Source organism: Ceratotherium simum, chromosome 15 (genome assembly GCF_057802395.1).
Source record: "Ceratotherium simum simum isolate JZ-2026a chromosome 15, ASM5780239v1, whole genome shotgun sequence".
NCBI lineage: Eukaryota > Metazoa > Chordata > Mammalia > Perissodactyla > Rhinocerotidae > Ceratotherium > Ceratotherium simum.
Window position 1 is genome coordinate 21,086,012 of NC_141914.1, and position 19,987 is coordinate 21,105,998.

Sequence of the window (19,987 nt, forward strand, 5' to 3'; positions counted from 1 at the left end):
TTCCCACGGCATGAACCGTCCCCCCATCTACATGGTAAACTCCTAGTCCTCCTTTAAAATGCATCTCGTGTGTTAACTGCTGCAGTGAAGCCTTCCCTGACACTGCAGCCTCCAAGCAAAGTTGGTCACTCTCTTTGCTGCATCATCTCTGTATCACGTATGTACTTCCTTTACTCAACACCTTTGTGTTACAATTATTAATTTACTTGTCTGCCTTCTATTAGTTAATGAACTCTGAACATCACATTCTTTGGCAGCCAGCAGCGTCTGGCACATAGTAATTGCTCAGTAAATAGAAACGGAGGAGGAGTGGTGGTGGAGGTAAGATTGACAGGGAGGGGAGGGGAAGAAGCTTACAGAATACAACATGGAATCAAAGTAAATAGGATACTGAAGAACATTTCTATCATGCTCATACCTGTGAACTACCCTCCTCTACTCTGACACTTTTACCCACCTTAAGCCACCCAGACAACTGGTCAAGCTTATCTTTCCTTTTCCAGTATCCCAAGTTCACCTGACTGATTTTTTGCCATACCATTCTTTCCACACACCATTTAATTTCCCAACATATAAACAATTATTAAAAAGGCCCTTCTTTAATGGGTATGCATCTCCTGCTATCACTAAGCAAAGATGGTGTCCTTTCTTTCACATGATCTGTAAGTAATCAAATATACAGGTAACTAGTCATTTTTCTCTCCCCCATCTGAATGTGGCTTCTACAAAGGACAGCTGAAATGAGCAGCAGTGTGTTGAACTGAATAAAGTGTTTTATCTCCCTGACGCTGTCATATCTGGAAGGAGAGGGGGCACTTTGCAGTTCCATTAGTCAAAATTAACTTTTATGTATTTCTCACATTCACTCACTTGTTTGGCCAGCCTGGCATCTGGTCCTCCTGTGCTGCTCCTTTAGGCTACGACCAAGACAGGTCAAACCAGAGGGGGAATCAAGCCAGCTTACAAAGCTAGTCTATAACCCTAATCAGTTATCAGGGCTACTTTTCAATGATAGAACTAACTTGGGGCCATCTCTTGATGAGACATCTTTGTGCCCAGGCCACCCATTTTGCTCTCAGCTATCACGTACTCTCATCAAAATGATTACTAGTCAGGGGCCGGCCTGGTGGCGTAGTGGTTAAGTTTGCGCACTCCACTTTGGCGGACCGAGGTTCACGGGTTCGCATCCTGGGCGCAGACCTACACACCACTCATCAAGCCATGCTGAGGCAATGTCCCACATACAAAATAGAGGAAGATTGGCACAGATATTAGCTCAGCAACAATCTTCCTCAAGCAAAAAGAGGAGGATTGGCAACAAATGTTAGCTCAGGGACAATCTTCCTCACCAAAAAAAAAAAAAAAGTTTACTAGTCAAAAGAAGCATATCTTCAAGATCCTAAGGAAAGAATATTGAAATGGCAGCTTTCCCAATCTCCCCTTCTCCAAGAACCACCCTATTTGAGCTGAGCCACTTTACGAAAAACCACCAATACACTGGTTATCTTGCTGTTTCCAAATACCAAAATTGTTCCCATCTCAGGGGACTGTCTTTGCTGTTACTTTAACATGGAATTCTCCCCAAAGCTATTTATATGGCTCAGTCTTGTTTCATCGTCTTTGCTCAAAAATCATCTCCTCAAAGATGCCTTTTAGCAATGCCATTCCTAGCACTATTTCCTTGCCCTGATTTATTTTCTCTTTACCACATTTATTACTACTACTAGGAGACATTATATTATATATAAACTTATTTACAGCACATTTTGCATCTCCCACCTGCTACACTGTAAGCTCTATGAGGGTACGGCCTGTGCATTTCTTACTCACTGCTATATCCCCAATGCCTAATATAGTGCCTGGTGGTAATACATATTTGTTGAATGGCTGAACAGACTCAGACTGAATGCCAAATAATGTACCTTAAAAAAGAAGGCACAGACATCAAAATATTTAACGAAACGAAGGTGAATTTAAACATAGCAGTCATCTTGAGTAGCTCTATACATACACACCTACAACTCACAATGCTGCCTTTGCTGAAAACCTGTTGGGAACTCTTCTGCAAGAATTGTTTTCAGAGCCAGTTTATGAATTACATGATTGGTCCTTTCACTTCGTAAGTCACATTGTGTTTCACCAAAAGCTTCACAGTGTAAAAAGCCAAACTGTGCACAGAAAACATATGAGAATATATTTCAGGCTCTCAAGACAAGGCCTCAGAAGTTTAGATGACTAGTGACATCAACTGACCAAGTATATCACCTCTCAAGAACATGGACTGAAAAGGGTTAATGCTCACAAACATGAAGGTGCCGGAGTATGAAATTAAAAAGACACGTGGGCATACATCAAGTATCTGAGGACAAAGAGGTCACTTCTTATATTTCACTTCCACTCCTAACTCCAGACAGGCGGCTGCAGTGGATGGCTGCTAGACCACATTCAAGATCGTTTGGCTGAGGACTCACCCGTTGCCCAGTCACTCGGTTTCTTCACCTGCCCACACTCCAGCCCACGTGGTGTGTGCACTCATCTTCTCCCACTGATCCAGCCATACACCATCTCCTTCACGAGTGTGGGCACTCTAAAGACTTTCTGTCTTAAAAAGTATTATTTCAAACAGCTAACAAAAAAAGGAAAATCTTTAGAGGCAAAAGAAGTGAAAGAACAGGGAAAATGACAGCAAGAGCCTGAGTTTCAGGTAGTAGCTTATTCAAAAATATATTTAAATGTCATAGGGCACAACAGAACGCTGAGTTCCTGCCTCAGAAATGCTTCCTCCCAGTAGGCAACCGTCGAGAATCCCACCCAAGACTATAATCACTCCTTCCTCAATGTATTTCAATACTGTTAGCTAGACGGAAAAAAAGGCAATGGGTGCTGTCAGGCTACTCCACTGATCTCCCTTTCTGTAGCAATAAGGGCAACTGAGGATTAAACATAATGAGAAGGATTGGAAAGAAAGTAGACAACCAAAGGTACTGTGTCAAGTGATATATGAGATGTGTTCATAAATGAATGAGTTATTTCAGAGCCACACAGACAAATCGATCTCTTTACTGGAAAGGTACACCTCTCATCTGTATATTATTCAAATATACTAACACATGAAAGATCACATCACCTTGTTTATGGATACATTTAATATCCCTTACCCTTCCCACCTTTCAAAACATAATAGTATACAAAATATAAAATATCTTAAATATTTATAAAAATCGCAAGAAAAAAATAGAATGTATGAAAATATTTTTATCTGAGTTCTCCCCCATTGTTGAGAGGCAGCTTAGTTTGCCTTGAGTTCGTAACTGTTGAGTGGGTAGGAGTATGCCCTGCCTAACACTATTCTGTCCCGGAGGAGCTTAAATAAAACATAGTAGTTGCAGAAGAGGATGAGAGCCATGGAAAGTGTGTGGTTCCACTTCTCTGACCGCAGTAAGGAATAGAGCTGGTAGAAGACGACACTGCCCTCAATAAGGATAAGCAGATTTAACAGCCTTAACGGACGATGAAATAGGAACTGTAAGGAAGTTAAAAAGCAAAACGTTATTTCATAGAAAAGTAAAAACTGTAGTTATTCTTACATTTTTTTCCTAAAAACTTTCCTATACAGGTTTCGATATGCAATAAATAGATCTGCTTATCGAATATCAATCAGGCTAGTTCCCACTGTAGAGACTCAAACCTTTTCCTTTGTGCTCAAGGAATAATGAAATTTTATTTCAGTGCCCCTGAGACAAGAAAAGGGATTACAGTCAAAAGAACTCTGCCTCTGAAGATTTTTTTTAGATTACATCTTAGGTATATATTTTATTTGAGATAACTAAAAGTATATTTATATAAGACAGGGGCTAGATAAAGGACCAAATGGGAAATATTTCAGAATTTGCAAGTCAAGAGGCAAAAAGTGAGTATATTATGTAGGTGCTTTTATAACCACTTAAAATATAACCATTTAAAAATGTAAAAATCATTGTTAGTTTGTGGGCTGGTCTAAGACATAAACACCTACACTAGACAAGTCTAGGGGGGAAGGAAGGTATTACAAGTTGACATATCGATACAATAATTTCTTAGTTTTTCCTTAAACTGTTTACCCACCATGGTCACTGACTCAAATCCTCTACACCATATATTTTTGCTGTTTTTTTTCCCCTGGATATTAAGAAGTAGGGTGCACAAAGACAGGACAATGAGGAAGGAAGGAAAAATTAATCAGAATTAGAGTTTGGCTAAAAGCAAGGCTCACTATTTGCACTTCCACTAAATTCTTTGCTCTAAGACGCTAAATCCTGGTTTACTAATAAAAACATATTATGAATAGAAAGACAGAGGTCTTCGGTTGCAAATTGCAGTAATGTTAGTATATCAGATCTAAAAAAACTAATTTACACCTCAAGGCTCAAATCTGAGAATAAAGCCTAATTATCATGACAGCTCTGAAAGGTAGCCAGGTTCTCAGGGTCCTTCAGGAGGAAGAAAACGCTTAATCTGGGTTTTATTACATACTATGATGTACAAAATTGGCTCCGAATTAATATTCTAAAAGGACTCAGGCAATTTCAGATTCTGTGGCAATTATAACAACTGTAATTAAATGTGCTAGTAAGCTATAAACTGAAAGAGTAGCAAGGTGAGGACAGGCTTTAAATTCTAACAGCTACGGGTAATAGGCACATTTTAAATGAGTGTTCTCAAACTTCAGAGTGCCTAAGAATCATTTCCGAATATGCAAATCCCTGGGACTCTTTAGAGATTCTGATTCAGCAGTCTGGGGTAGGGGCCCTAATCTGTTTTTAAGGAGTGAGCCTGGTGGGTTATATGCAAGGAGCCCAAGGACCACTTTGAGAAGCACTGATTTTACTGTTTGCAAAATCAGTAATAAGTTAATTTCCCTAATCCTTCTTCTTGGATTCCACCTGATTCTGCAGCTGTCCAGCACTAGCAAGGAAAATACTTATTTTTCAAGCAGAAAATTCTAATAAATATCTGGTTATTGTAGGTTTCAAGGGGACAGCGAGAGCCAAAAGAATCATTAAAGGTCTATGGAATTCAGCTGGCTGAATTAAATATTCTGTGTAGAAACCAAATGCTTATGTAGTTGTGACTTAAGTCCACTCCTCCATCTTAAGGCAATCCCACAGGAGTCTAGAAGAAGATGCTTGTAGTTTCTTCATTTAAGGGCCTTTCACCTTCTCTGTGCTGCTCTCAACCCCCATCCACCCCACCCTCCCCTATCATGGTATTTACAAGCATCCTGCCCTCATGCAAGTTCCCAGTGTTTAACTGTAAGGCCCTTAGCAGCAAATACCTGCAGAACCAGAAAGTCCACGTACCCTCACAAGGAAATGGGAGGGATGGAGGGATGGATGGGTGGAAGGGAGAAAAGGATTCAAGTAGTGGTAGGTGACCATTAGTAGGTGTCTATTGCTTTTTCTTTTTAAGACTTTTTTCCTTCTAATCCAGGAAAAGGTAAAAGTTAGGCCGCAGATCATGGCATTTGTCTGACTTTCAAAGGGGAAGTCAAGATATTTTAAGGAGATGATATAGCTGACAAACACCAAAAAAATAAAACCCATTACATTATTACTATATTAAATATCGCTTGGGCTGGCCCGGTGGCTTAGTGGTTAAGTGCACGCGCTCCACTACTGGCAGCCCGGGTTGGGATCCCGGGTGCGCACCGACACACCACTTCTCTGGCCATGCTGAGGCCGTGTCCCACATACAGCAACTAGAAGGATGTGCAACTATGACATACAACTATCTACTGGGGCTTTGGGGGGAAAAAAAAGGAGGAAGATTGGCAATAGATGTTAGCTCAGAGCCGGTCGTCCTCAGCAAAAAGAGGAGGATTAACATGGATGTTAGCTCAGGGCTGATCTTCCTCACAAAAAAAAAAAATATATATCGCTTAAGGATACATAGATACAATATAATAAGGATACCACTAAACTATTACAATAAAAATTGTAAGATAAAAATGAGAAGTCTTAAATAACTGCCTACCTGTTTCAAGTAATACTAGATTCAACAAATTCCAATGTAACTAAAGAAACCAGCCAAGCTGTTGAAGTTGGGATAATGGTATTTGACCTTCAAACTGCCTTTCAGAAGACACTTCCTAAAGGCAGGGGCCAGGTATGATAGCAGTAGTAATACAGTAGTAATAATTACCACGTATTAATTTACTAGTGTGTGCTACACACTGTGCTAGGTGCTTACATATAGAGTGGCCTCCCAACACCCTTGAGCTTATGTTTGAAAAGAAAGAAGTGATACTTGCATAAAAGCGGGCATGGGATACGTCTGAAGGCACTGCCACGTTGTAAGGCCCCATGGCTCTATACAAGCATCTGCTGTGTCGCACCAGCACCCCTTGAGGCCATATTGTATTTTCTGACCAACTAAGGGAGAAAGAAATGCAATGTTAGCAAATTGGCAATTACAGACAAGAGAGTGTCTGGCAAAGCCAGCTATATTTCTACAGAAGGGATTAAGTATTCAAGTCTTCATCTGCCTGAATCTGAAAATACAGTAATTCCATGGTCAGACTGGAAGGAGTTAGAAAGGATTTGTTATTTTAACTTCATTGCTATATAGTAGAGAGGTTGCAAAGCGATACAGTTAACTCAGTGTCAAAAGGCTGAAGAGGCTTAGGAGATAAAGCAGAAATAAATGTGTAAGTAAGGCATTAGGCAGCTATGAGCCAGAGAATCGAGTGTAAGCAGGTGGACTGTCATCTCAATCCCAGGTGAGCAGAGTCCGTTTGTGGAAATGCTAGAGGGAACAAACAAGAGGAGAAAGTGGATGGCAATAAGAGTAGTGGAGAAATTAACATGTTGTCAAACTAGCATGACATTTGCTGCAGAATTACATCCCAAAAAGCTATACAGAAAATCAGTTTATCACATACTTCAAAAGCCTCTTATATGCAAGAAACTATACAGAGGGACACAGGGACACACAAAGTACTGACACAGACTTTTCTTTTCACCGCTTTCTTGCTTTATTTTTATATAAAGGTTTCTCTAGGAAAAAGAAGTTACGGAAGAAGCTTCATTCTTTCCAGCACCAGTGTAATGGAGTTGGGGTGGGGATGGGGATCTTCAGGTTAAGCTTTTAAAAAAATCTAAGTTAATTCATCTCTTCCTGATTTTGGAAAGGTTAGTTTCCTAGGGTAAGAACTGGGACAGCATTTTAGATATGTTAAAAAAAAATTCTAGCACCCTGAAGCTTTCCCAGTTCAGAAAATGTTCCGTCAGCCTTGCTCACACTTACCAGCATTAAAGTGATGATACACCTCATGGCCATGTGCCATCAGGAGCCTGAAGATGTACAGTACTAGTACTGTGGATTGTATTTTCAATTTTTATTGAAATTTGTCCTTTGCCCACAGTCGGGTTTCTTTTCAGCCTGGCCCAATCTCTTTCAGTTCCTGGGCTTGAAGGCCTGTGCTAATCTGTATCAGACATCAAGGCAGATAATTGAAGGGAGGACTCTGAGGGGGAGAGGGGAAGGGAAGGTCACCTCAATCTGTCCCATTTAATTAGGAAAGAATTTCTAGGTGATGAAATTTGTGAAATGTTCAAATTATAAAAGGGAGGAAGATGAAGATGGTCGAGGTCTGAGAGAAAGGTATGATGAAGGACTCAGAAGTGAGAGAACAAAAGGGTTCTAAAGTTAGCCATTTTAGATCATAGGGACCATGCAAAGAAATGACTAATACCGGGACACGATGAAAGGAATACTCAGAGAGAACTCAATTAGGGACAGTTCTCATTTAAATATAGGAAAAGCAGGGAAATATTCATTAGTGAGTTTAGGAAGAAAAGAAAAAAATAAAAATGCAGGCAAGGAAAATTACTAGAACAAATTTGCATTTATTAGGAAGAAAAGATGAGCAAAACAAATTCCAGCTGCCTAAGTGTGAGATGATTAGCTAGCAACTATTTAGCCGTGGCAATGAAGATGAGAAGATGAATCTTACAGTCTTCTAAAGAGAATTAAAAATATATCATGACTTTGAATTTGGGCAAAAGGTTAAGACTGAAAGAAAACTCCAAGATTATAGCTTGGGAAACAAATTACACACTCTAAAGTGACTGGGCAGTTGAAAAGTAGGAGGCATTTAAGGAAGAACTGGGAATGGTGGTGGAAATGAGTTAATGTCCCCTGTGTTCAGTTTAGAGTGATGACAAGCATCCATGTAGACAAAAACTAAAAATTAAATTTTCAAAGCCAAGATCAAGAATGACATACAAAGCAAATAAACATGATCAGTAGCATGTAGAAAGGTGTTATATGGTTTTACCCTCTAGCCTACTCACATGTGCTGTGGAGCATTGCTGTAGGACCCATGTTCGAGCTTCTGCCACTTGCCCAGGTGAGCAGCTGATTTATGTAGCAAATCACAGTACTTGGATGGCAGGAGCTGTGTGGTGAGCATGACAAAGGCATTGATCCACACCATAATGAGGTGCTCGCACGACCAGCGCATGTCATAGTACTGGGTACTCTGGAAGAGATCAGAAGACAGAGAAATGTTCCATGCACTGATGAGCAAGAAGGCAGGGATGGGTGCGTGTACATATGCCCTGCAGACAAATGCCACACTGAGTCACACATGCACTGGTTGTCCTGCTGTCCGTGCAGAAAGTTCAAGAGCAGAGTCCTCCAAAATCCTTCAACCTGACTTTCTGGCTGTATGAGTTAGGGTTGGGAGGGAGATGCAATCATATTTTAACTGCTTCCTTTCTAGAAGAAGTGAGTGCTCTCTGTGAATGACCACTCCGGCTGCAGATGTACTTCTCAATGGGTGAAGGAAGGGCACTACAATGTCCCAAAAGACTTTGGGCCCAAGTGACATCCAGACCATTTTTCTTTTCTACTGAAGTAAATTGAAGTTTAGATAAAGGTTAGATTAAATTCAAGGAAACTCCTGATAACCATGTTAAGATCAACCACAGTAGGCTGAATTCTACTGAATCCTCGGTCTTCTTAAGCTACTACATACTGATTCTATTATAAATATAAGTTTTATTCTCCCCGGAAACTGAAAAAAAACTTAAAAAAAAAGAAAGAGGGGACCACCACGGGTGCATCACATATATGGAAATACCTATCCACCAACCAGGAGCGGTATTAGTGCACTCCAGATGCAGCCGAACTCCACCATCCAGGCTGCCAAAGGGGAGACAGAGAAAAGGGGGATTAAATAAGAAATACCCAGTTTATGTCGTTCACACACAAATCCAGAAAGCACATAAAAGCAAGCAACCACTTACCTTCACAAAACACAGGGGAAGAAATGCAACATAGTAGGCACTGAAGAGAGAGTTGAAGAGAACTTCCTTGATTCTGTGGTTGAAATCTGCTTTCAGACATTCTACTTCATTGCGAATGAGGTCTGGAGACAGGGGGCAGCTGTGGGTGGGGATGGGCGTGGCATTATTGAACTGTTCTTTTAGCGACTCCAGCAATAAGGAGAGGAAGTCTTTGGATTTGGCCAAGCCACCCACAGTGGAGGCACTTTCCTCTACTGACTGGTGCTGAACCACGTAGTTATAGTCTGTGAGAAGAAGATGAGCTCTACTATCCTGGTGGAAACAGCAGAGAGGAACATAGACACCAAACCTGTAGTAAAAGGTGAATATGAAAATGAGACCACAGATGCCACCAAGGCCAGATCTTATAACTATGTTAGTAAAACAGTGTTGATTCACCAGGGTGAACATAATATGACGGGGACTTTGTTAATGGTAAATTCATTTGGAGGAAACTCTTTAACTAATTTCTTCCCACAAAGGCAATATATATTCATGGCAGAATAATAGGAAACTACACAAATCACAATGACAAAATACAAATCATTACAAAATACAATCATACAATTATAAAAAAATAATCATTTTTATAATTTTTACAATTGGGTGCACAGACTTTATACTTTTTTCTTTTACATGTTTATCCTCATACAGTATAAACTGTTTTGTATTCTACTGTTTTAACTTTGAGTGTGTGTTTATGTATGTATGCATGTATTGAGCATTTTCTCCCATCACTTAAAATTTTTGTAACAATTTTTAAAGATACTATGGTATTCTCATATAGATGTACCATAATTTACCCATGTCTCTCTTGTTGGAAACTTGGGCTGTTTCTTATTTTCCACTACCAGAAATAGTGGGATAAGCACTTTCCTACACAGATCTTTGTGTGCATCTGCTAATTTTCAAATGGCTTGCCCTTCACTTCAAATTTCCCCTTCTTAGCGGGGCTCCCCTGCCTCTGCACTGCGTCACCCATCCCACTCCCACAGGCACTCCTAGTTCCCCTTGCCTGGTTATCTCTCTCCACAGATCTTACCACTCCATATATTTCTCATGTTTATTAGGCTTTTTTTTCTTGGTCTATCTTGCCCTCACTACAGTGTAAGCTCCAAGAATCAGAGACTTTAGTCTGCTTAATTCACTGCTGTATCCTTGCTGCCTAGAACAGTGGCTGAAACATACTAGGCACTCAATAAATATTTGATGGATTAATGAAAAAAACTCTAGGAGTACAATAAATAAACTTCTACAAACAGAATTACTTGGTTAAAGGATTAAATATTTTCGAGACTTTTCATAACTTCTTATAGTTACTCCAACTTTTGGTTCCTTAAAAAATTTTTAAATACTTTCCCAAGTCCTCATTAAGTAACTTCCACATTGTGACCTAAGTATTGCAAATAAGTCATTTCACTGACATAAATTCAGCAAATAAAAATATATCTTATTTAGTTTTAAAAAAATAAAAAAATGTCAGCTGTCATAGTTTTCTATAGACAGAGAAAGGATGAGCTTATAGAAAGTACGAAGATGGCTGGCAGCAGTTCTGGGATCCACTGTGAATGGGCCCTGGAGCAGTAGGATGGGAGGGATAAATGTGGAAGCATCAGGCACAAGAACTCGCACATGTGCAAAATTGTGAAGGCCAGAGAAGGCTGTAGGTTCAACACTGCTGAACATGCGGGCCAAGGCGGGTAAGAGGCTGGGTATTTGGTAGACTGCAACAATGGCCCCATTTGTTTACCCTTCCTTATAGTCTCACCCACTGCCATATAACTGCACAGCTCTCATTCTGTGGGTGAGGAGACCCTGCCCTATCCCCATACTGTGCTCAACAATGTGACTTGTTTTGGCTAACCGGATGTCAGCAGACACGCTTGCGATCAGAGGCTTGAAATGAGCTTGCACATCGAGGCTTGCTCTCTTGCCACTCTATCAATTTCATGTGATCATGTCCAGGCAAGCCTGCCAGAGCATAAGAGACATGGAGCAGAGCTGAGCTGTCTAAACTGACAGCCAGTCAATCCCACAGATGTGACTAAACTCAGCTAAGATCAAGAGAGCCTCTTGACTTCCAGCTGACCCCAAAACATGCACAACAAATACATACTGTGGTATGCTACCACAGTTTCGTGGTTGTTTGTTACAGCATTATGCAGGAATAGATAATGATACAGGGTAGAATGAGAGAAACTGAAAGGCAGCATCAAAGGCTTAGACTATGGAGGACTTTGTAAGGTAAAGGAAATGATTCATTCAAGAATTTCAAAGAAGGTTAGTAACATGATTCAACTGCCATTATGAAAATCATTCTAGCTACAATGAAAGAAGGAACAGAGGACGGCAAGAATGGATTACTAGCAGAGCAGATGGAGGTTTAGCACGTAACAGCAGAGATTACCGAGAGCAGTGGACAGATTCAAGACAAATGTAAGAGCCACAACTGTTAGTCTTGGGACTAATTTACCCTAAACTGCGAAGCTATTTGAGAATCAAATTTAAAAAAAAGAAAAAAGAGGCAGAAAAGAGTCCCTTTCTTTCTTAACCTATGAAGAAATAAGAAAATAAAGATGTAGTTATTGCCGTTGTCTAATATTTTAAATTTCTCATACTTAATTTTTAAATTGAAGTTAGATAAAAGTTAGATTATACAACTTTTAAAAAGTAAAGAAGGTAAATATATTTAAAAGTACTATTTGTTTAAAGTACATGCTTATCTCATTGTTTCATAGCGGTGTGGAGAGCCTCCAAGAGTAAGTAAGCTTTTTTATATACCTAAATTGAAATGAAAAAGCTTGCTAGCCATTTTGATGATGGTAATCCTCTTAAATCTGGCCAAAATATTCCTTGATAAATCCACAACTAGCCTTTCTAATCAGACATAATTAACCTTCTAACTGATTCAACCAGCTATTGTTGGTAAACAGAGTAAGTAAATCATTTGTTTGCAACTCTAGCATCTGAAATATTAATCTAGAAATATAGAAACAAGTGACGTAAACTATACACCTTAATCTGAATCATGAAAAATAATGTTTATAACAGAAAATTCACTTTGTAGGAAAAAGGGTAATATTAATGAATTGAGTTGATGAGTGCCTTAAATAATTGTTTAAACAATATAATCAGACCTACCCTAGTGTGACCAACAGAAAGATTCTTCCTGCCATCCTTGCCCACACAATCTCTGATTACGCTTCGATTTTATACTGTGACTACCCATATAAATTCATACCTACACTTCAGCACCGTAAGTGGTATAAAGCGATGATTTTCAAACTTGACCAAACATCAGAATCATCTGGAGGGCTTCTTAAAAGACAAATTACTGGGCCCTACTTTCCAAAGTTTCTGTTTCAGTAGCTTTGGGGTAGATTCTGAGAATTTCTATTTCTAACAAATTCCCAGGTGATGCTGATGCTGATGGTCTGGGAACCACACTATGAAAACTACTGATATAGACTAATGGTTAAAACAAGGGCTCTAGAATCAAAACGACCTTAGTCTTTCTCACTGTTTGACCATGGGAAAGCTTTTAAATCTCTTAATCTGTCTTTACCTGTGGCAAGGACTACTCTTGGTCTGCCAACAGCTACTGTTCTCCTGTTCTTTCACAGCAACAGAATTTTTAGTTGAGATACAGCTGCCCCACTAAAGACTTCATTTTCCAGCCTTCCTTACAATCTATCCTGCTAGGGAGGGTAGAGCAAAAAGACAGCAGGAGCCTGGGTCCTGACACCATGGAGCTGCCACAGCTACCCAAGATGACTTACAAACGTACTGTATAGAAGACAGGAATAAACTTCTAACTTTTTAAAGCCACTAATATTTTGAATCTGTTATAGGGGACTACAGACACTACCTTCCGGGTTATTGTGATGATTTCATGAGGTGATGTTTATAAGCACCTAGTCCAGCACTTAGCACATAATAAGAGCTCAATAAATGGTACCTATCTATTAATATCCAATGAAGAAAGTATTACATGTATACAAGTTAAACTATGCAAAGTAGTTAATTTAGTAAGTCACTATGTACAATAAGATACCACTATACATCCATCAGAATGGCTAAAATTTAAAAAACAGAAAACATCAAATGCTGGCAAAAATATGGAGCAACCAGAACTCTTAGAGAATTAGCAGAAGGATAAAATGATACAACTTCTTTGGGAAAAGGTCTGGTAGATTCTTATAAAATTAAACATATTTCTACCTTATGGCCTAGCAGTGCCACTCAGATATTTCTCCTAAGAGAATGAAAACATATCTTTACAAAAAAGACTTGTATAAGAATGTGCATAACAGTCTTATTTTTAATAATAGCCAAAAACTGGACACGACCCAAGTGTCCAACAATAGGAGAATAAACTAACTGTGGTATATTCATACAATGAAACATTACTGACACACGCAACCACACAGACAAATCACAAAACCAATATGCTGAGTGAAAAGAAGACTTACACAAAAGTGTACATACTGTAGGATTCCATTTACAAGAAATTCTAGAACAGGCAAACTAATCTATGGTGGAAAAAAATAAACACAGTGGTTGCCTCTGGGAGGCAGGGGGTGGGATTTGACCGGAAGGGACATGAAGGAACCTCTGGAGTAATGTTAATGCTCTATATTGGAATAGGGGTTTGAGTTATACAGATACATATATTTATCAAAACTCAGCAAATGTACACAAGATTTGTGAATTTTACTGTATATGAATTTTACCTCAAAAGAAAAAACTGTACACAAAAATCAAACTCTAGTTATTGATATGCATATGCTGACATATTTTGGGGGAAATAAACTGAGGTCTGTGATTTAATTTTGAAATGCACCAAAAATAAGATGGATTGATGGACGGATAGAGGAATGGATGGACAGATATGAGGTACACAATTACAGTAAAATATTAATGGGTAGAATCTAGGTGGAGGTTACACAGGTATTTGCTTACAAATTCTTTCAACGTTTTGTGTGTTTAAAAGTTTCCATAATAAAATGTTGGTCAAAAAAAAGTATATAAGTCTACAAGGCTTGAATATGGCACACTTCTGTTACACAGACCCAAAGATCAAAGTGATTTGACCAAAAGGGTAAGACTGGTTGAGCCAGTTCATTCAACTGACATTAACCACCCTTTGTGCCAATACAGGCAGTACCATGGGGCCTTTATTTGGTGAACAGAGCTAATTAAAATATTCTCCATTGGTAGGAGGGCCATACCTCTCAGGTTTCCTGGAAGAGTCCTGGTTGATGCCTATTGTCCCAACTGTATCCCAATTAAGAAAATAAATTATAGGGTCACCCTATCCTCTGATTTTTTCAATTTTCTGAACTCTTGGTTTATATTTGAAGAATATCATTTTCCTTTCTTTTATATTATCATTTGCACGACCCAAGTAATTTCTTAAAAGGCTTACTAATAAAATGGTAAAACTAGAATACTCACGGGTAGCCAAGGAAAAGCAGATTGAGGACTGAATGGCTTCGGAAGAGATTGACGAGGGTCCAACAAAGCACCCATCCACACAAAGTGAGTAGCACCAGGCGAGCTGATATCAGAACCATGTAGTGAATCATAGATGCTGCACCCGCCTTAGCAGCCTGGAAGTTTGGAAGCACCAAAAGGAACATTTTATAAATGACCTTACTCAAAAGCAATGTGACTCAAGTAAGGACTTAGTGGAAGGTAAACTGTGCGTGTGAAAGGAAGGAAGGGAGGAAAGAAGAAAAACTGCCCCATCCCACCTTATCTTCCTCATTCTTGAAGATTCAGACTTCTCCAGGCATAGTTAGTTGTTTCCTCTTTGTATTCCTATAGTGCCTCATACAGACCTCCTTTAAGTTCTTATGATATCGTCTAATTTGTTTACATGCGGGCTTCTCAAAGTATGGTCCATGAACCACACTCACCAGAATCACTTGGGCTACTTATTGAACATGCAAATTCCTATTGACTTTCCTCACCAGACACAGGGAACAAAACCATGAGTCAAAGAACCTGTATTTTAACAACCCACCAGGTAATTTTTACGTACATAAAGAGAACAAGTCACTAATGTATCTGACTCTTTTTTTTTTTGATAGTAAAGATTTAATAGCATTTAATTTATTTGACTTCATCCCAGGACTGACCTTTCATATAATGATTCTATTAGAGTACCCGGCACTATACACAGACGACAAATTTAAATATTTCAGGTCCCCCTTTCACATTCATTTACCAAATCAAAGGTGTCACTACAGTCATTCACTAGAAACTGCGTCTTTTTTTTTCTTTTATTTATTTATTTATTTTTTTTTTATTGCGGTAACATTGGTTTATAAATATCTGACTCTTGACTGGACTGTAACGGCCTCAACAGCAACAGTGTTTCTATTTTTCTTTAAATCCTCTCCCAATCTGTTTGTTGAATTAATGTTTAATAAATTACTGAAGCTTCAAAAAATAATTAGATCTTCTTGACAAATCCTTATAATAAGTTTCTTTCTTGACTTTTGCAAACATGGAAATAATGCATAATCACTTCCAATTCTTTATATCACAGCTGTTGAAATAGTCTTCTTTAATCCCAAATCTTTTAAACTGATTAAATATAGTAAGAAAACATACTTGTTTAAACATGAAGCTCTGCAATGTGATTTTCTTTCAAATGAACTAGGAAGGAGAGGATGAACAAAATGTAGGGGATAATGGTAGATTCCTCAGATCTCTGAAACAGCAGTGTCAGAACCCAGAAAGGGAAAAACATTATCTGGGGTCAACAGCACATGGGAGGTGTAAGGAGCTTTTCAGGTCCCTCCTATATATCATTTCTTAGTTTACCCAACACACTACACAGCACATATAATATATATGCAATATGTACTATTTATATAGTTACTTATAAATGCAAAGCAGTTGAATTAATTTAATTTCATAATGAACTGCTTAAACCTCAAACTGTGAAGAAGGCTCAAGCTGTTCTCAGCCACAGCAGAGCAAACAGCTGCACATCACTCTCCTGATACATACACCTCATGCCAATGTACCTCAAATGCCACTGGAATTACTCCATTGCCTCCATTCTCAAAAGTTTAGGGTTAGAAATAAAATAGGCTGCCTCTGCCCACTGTCACCAAAGCAGCAGAGCTTGTATGTGTTCATCATTTTTGCCTTATTCCAGGACCCAAGCTCTTAACCACTGTGCTCTGTGTGACACATACTATACCAGGTCCTGGGGACACAGTGATAATCAAGACAAACAAGACCTCTGTCTTTATGAGGCTGCCCAACCAAGAAAGACAAATATAAACCCTAAATTTACACAAATAATTATTTTTACAATTGTGATGAGTGCTACAGGAAAAGAGTAGGCTGCTATGGAGAGCAAATAACAGGAGACCCTAACCTAAGAAAGGCTTCCTGAGGAAGTGATATTTCAGCTGAGATCTCAAGGAGGAGCAAGAATTAGCCAGGTAAGGAGTAGAAAAATATTCCTAACACTATGTTAAGTGAGAAGTACAGGATATAAAACTGTATCCTGTATATATACAGGATATATACAGATAATGTCCCAATTATCCAGAAAATATACAGATAATGTCCCAAAGATAGATATATTCTCTATATGCATATAAAGACTAGAAGATAAAAAAAGACCAAAAGAAAATATACATGTGGTTCTCTCAATAACAGGGTCATGAGTAATTTTTAAAAATTTTCTGGGGCCGGCCCTGTGGCATAGTGGTTAAGTTCACGTGCTCTGCTTCAGGCTCACAGGTTCGGATCCCAGGCGTGGACCTATGCACCACTCATCAAGCCATGCTGTGGCAGCATCCCACACACAAAATAGAAGATGGGCACATATGTTAGCTCAGGGCCAATCTTCCTCACAAAAAAAAAAAAAAATTCTGCTTTATATTTTTGTGATTTCCAATTTTTTTCAATAAAATGTACTACTTTTCTATTTAGAAAAACAATTTTTTAAAAACAGAGTTGCCTCAGGTTGGTGGAAGAATCGTTGAATAATTTTTGGTCTTATGGAACAAGTAGAGAAGTGGAGTTGGCCCAGAGGGAGGGAAATACGCAGAGTCTATCTAGTCGCAGAGGTATTTCTCCTGGAACAGAACTGAGCTTTCTGAATTAATTGCCTCTCCTTAAAAATGATTGGTCTTGGGGCCGGCCCGGTGGCGTAGTGGTTAAGTGTGCGTGAGCACTCTGCTTCGGCGGCCCAGGGTTTGTGGGTTTGGATCCTGGGTGCGCACCGACGCGCTGCTTGTCAAGCCATGCTGTGGCGGCGTCCCATATAAAGTGGAGGAAGGGCCGGCCCCGTGGCTTAGCGGTTAAGCACGCGCTCCGCTATTGGCGGCCCGGGTTCGGATCCCGGGCGCACACCGACGCACCGCTTGTCTGGCCATGCTGAGGCCGCGTCCCACATACAGCAACTAGAAGGATGTGCAGCTACGACATACAACTATCTACTGGGGCTTTGGGGGAAAAATAAATAAATAAAATTAAAATAAATAAATAAAAAAAAATAAAGTGGAGGAAGATGGGCACGGATGTTAGCCCAGGGCCAGTCTTCCTCAGCAAAAAGAGGAGGATTGGCAACAGATGTTAGCTCAGGGCAAATCTTCCTCACCAAAAAAAAAGAAGGTAAACATATTTTAACAAAAGGAAGGAAAGATGATTTATCATGAGTCTTATCCATCTAATTTAGATATTTTAGGAAGAGAATCACTATATAGCTCTTATTTTTAATTTCTGAATAAGTAATAAATTCACATTGCTGAAAATACAAAACATATAACAGTGTTTGTAGTGAAGTTTCCTTCCTACTGGTCCTGTCTCCCAGCCACCAACTACGCGGCCTGTTATTAGTTTGTATGATCTTCTAGAGAAAATTTATTCATGTATCAGCAAATATATTTTGTTCCTTCCACCTGCCCTACTTTCAACATTGTGCTGTACTTTGCTTTTTTCACTTAATATTTTAGAGGTCAGTACGTGAAGACATTTCACCTTTTTAACGGCTGTATGCTATTCCATTATGTAGATATACCATAATTATTTAAACATTTCCTTTCCAATGGACAGTAACGTACAGAAATCTGTTTAAATTTAGCTTAAGTATTTTGTTCTCACTAAGAGTTACAGGTCTCTTTAGAGAAAAACTAATATACTCTCCAACTAAGGTTATGCAAAAGCTGTTAAACTAGTGGTAAGCCATTAGTAAAAGAAACAACAGAGTACTTCGAGTTATAGCCCTTGTAGCTCCAAGGTAGAAACCCCAGTTATGAAGGGTTTACACACTAACTGGACATACTAATTTGACATACACAAGTATCACTTCTAAGTAACTGAAGAGATGAAACAAAATCATTTTCTGCCTGTTTTAACAGACATAAACATAAAACTGTACTGAGTTCCTCTTAAGAAAGAACATAGTTTCTCATTATATCCAAAAGCAAGCATCTATTTTCATGACTTAAATAAAGAATCTGGGAGAAAAGGTGATAGACAGCCTTTCCCACTGTGAAAAACAGATGATCTTACTATCTACCTACTACCTACTAATGTTTTTCAGTTAACTTCAAATTGCTTTCAGATTATGACTTCATATCTGCAATTACTCTGTGCACAGAAATAAGGTTCCTGAAAATTAGAGCTTAAAGACACAAAGACTTTCCATGTATGTTTTAAAGGAAAAAAGTTGACTCTCAGTTATTTGTGATTATAGTAACTACTCATTTAAAATTTCACACTGAATTATAAAGTCCAAGATTAAAATTATTAACCACTTTAGCTAAGCTAGCATTTTTTTGTTTTTGTAATCATTTGTAGGGCACAAGATAATAAAATCTTAAACACATTTACCTCCCTCACTGGGGTTTACAAATATATAAAAAATGATACCAATGGCCAATTCTATCAACAATGTTCAATTTGAACAAGGTCATGTTAATGTCCCAATTCTTTCCTCCACTGCCCACTAAACTTAGATTCTAATCTTCAAGATTAGTCCTAGGCTTGGACAGCTAATCTTTGACAAAGGAGCCAAGAACATACAATGGGGAAAAGAAAGTCTCTTCAACAAATGGTGTTGGGAAAACTGGATAGCCACATGCAAAAAAATGAAAGTAGACCCTTACCTTACACCATACACTAAAATTAACTCCAAATGGATTAAAGACTTAAATGTAAGACCTGAAACTATGAAACTTCTAGAAGAAAACATAGGCAGTACGCTCTTTGACATCGGTCTTAGCAACATCTTTTCAAACACCATGTCTGACCGGGCAAGAGAAACAATAGAAAAAATAAACAAATGGGACTACATCAAACTAAAAAGCTTCTGCACAGCAAAGGAAACCATCAACAAAACAAAAAGACAACCTAACAATTGGGAGAAGATATTTGCAAACCATACATCTGATAAGGGCTTAATCTCCAAAATATATAAAGAACTCATGCATCTCAACAACAAAAAAACTACCAACCCAATTAAAAAATGGGCAAAAGACCTGAACAGACATTTCTCCAAAGAAGATATACAGATGGCCAACAGACACATGAAAAGATGTTCAAAATCACTAACTATCAGGGAAATGCATATCAAAACTACAATAAGATATCACCTCACGCCCGTCAGAATGGCTATAATTAAC

General features: G+C 38.7%; 1 protein-coding gene across 2 annotated transcripts in view; it reads right to left on the reverse strand.

The window, feature by feature from the left end:
• Window positions 1–3,044: 3,044 nt before the first annotated feature.
• TMEM39A (transmembrane protein 39A) overlaps window positions 3,045–19,987 on the reverse strand; it is a 31,243-nt gene continuing 14,300 nt past the window's right edge. For both annotated transcript variants that reach the window (XM_087439648.1, XM_004436545.3), the window contains 5 exons: window positions 14,787–14,941; window positions 9,291–9,639; window positions 8,334–8,521; window positions 6,290–6,410; window positions 3,045–3,523 (listed from right to left, as the gene is read on the reverse strand). In XM_087439648.1, the coding sequence (XP_087295774.1) occupies window positions 3,290–3,523; window positions 6,290–6,410; window positions 8,334–8,521; window positions 9,291–9,639; window positions 14,787–14,941 (1,047 nt within the window). In that variant the 3' untranslated portion in view covers window positions 3,045–3,289. The remainder of the gene's footprint in view (window positions 3,524–6,289; window positions 6,411–8,333; window positions 8,522–9,290; window positions 9,640–14,786; window positions 14,942–19,987) is intronic.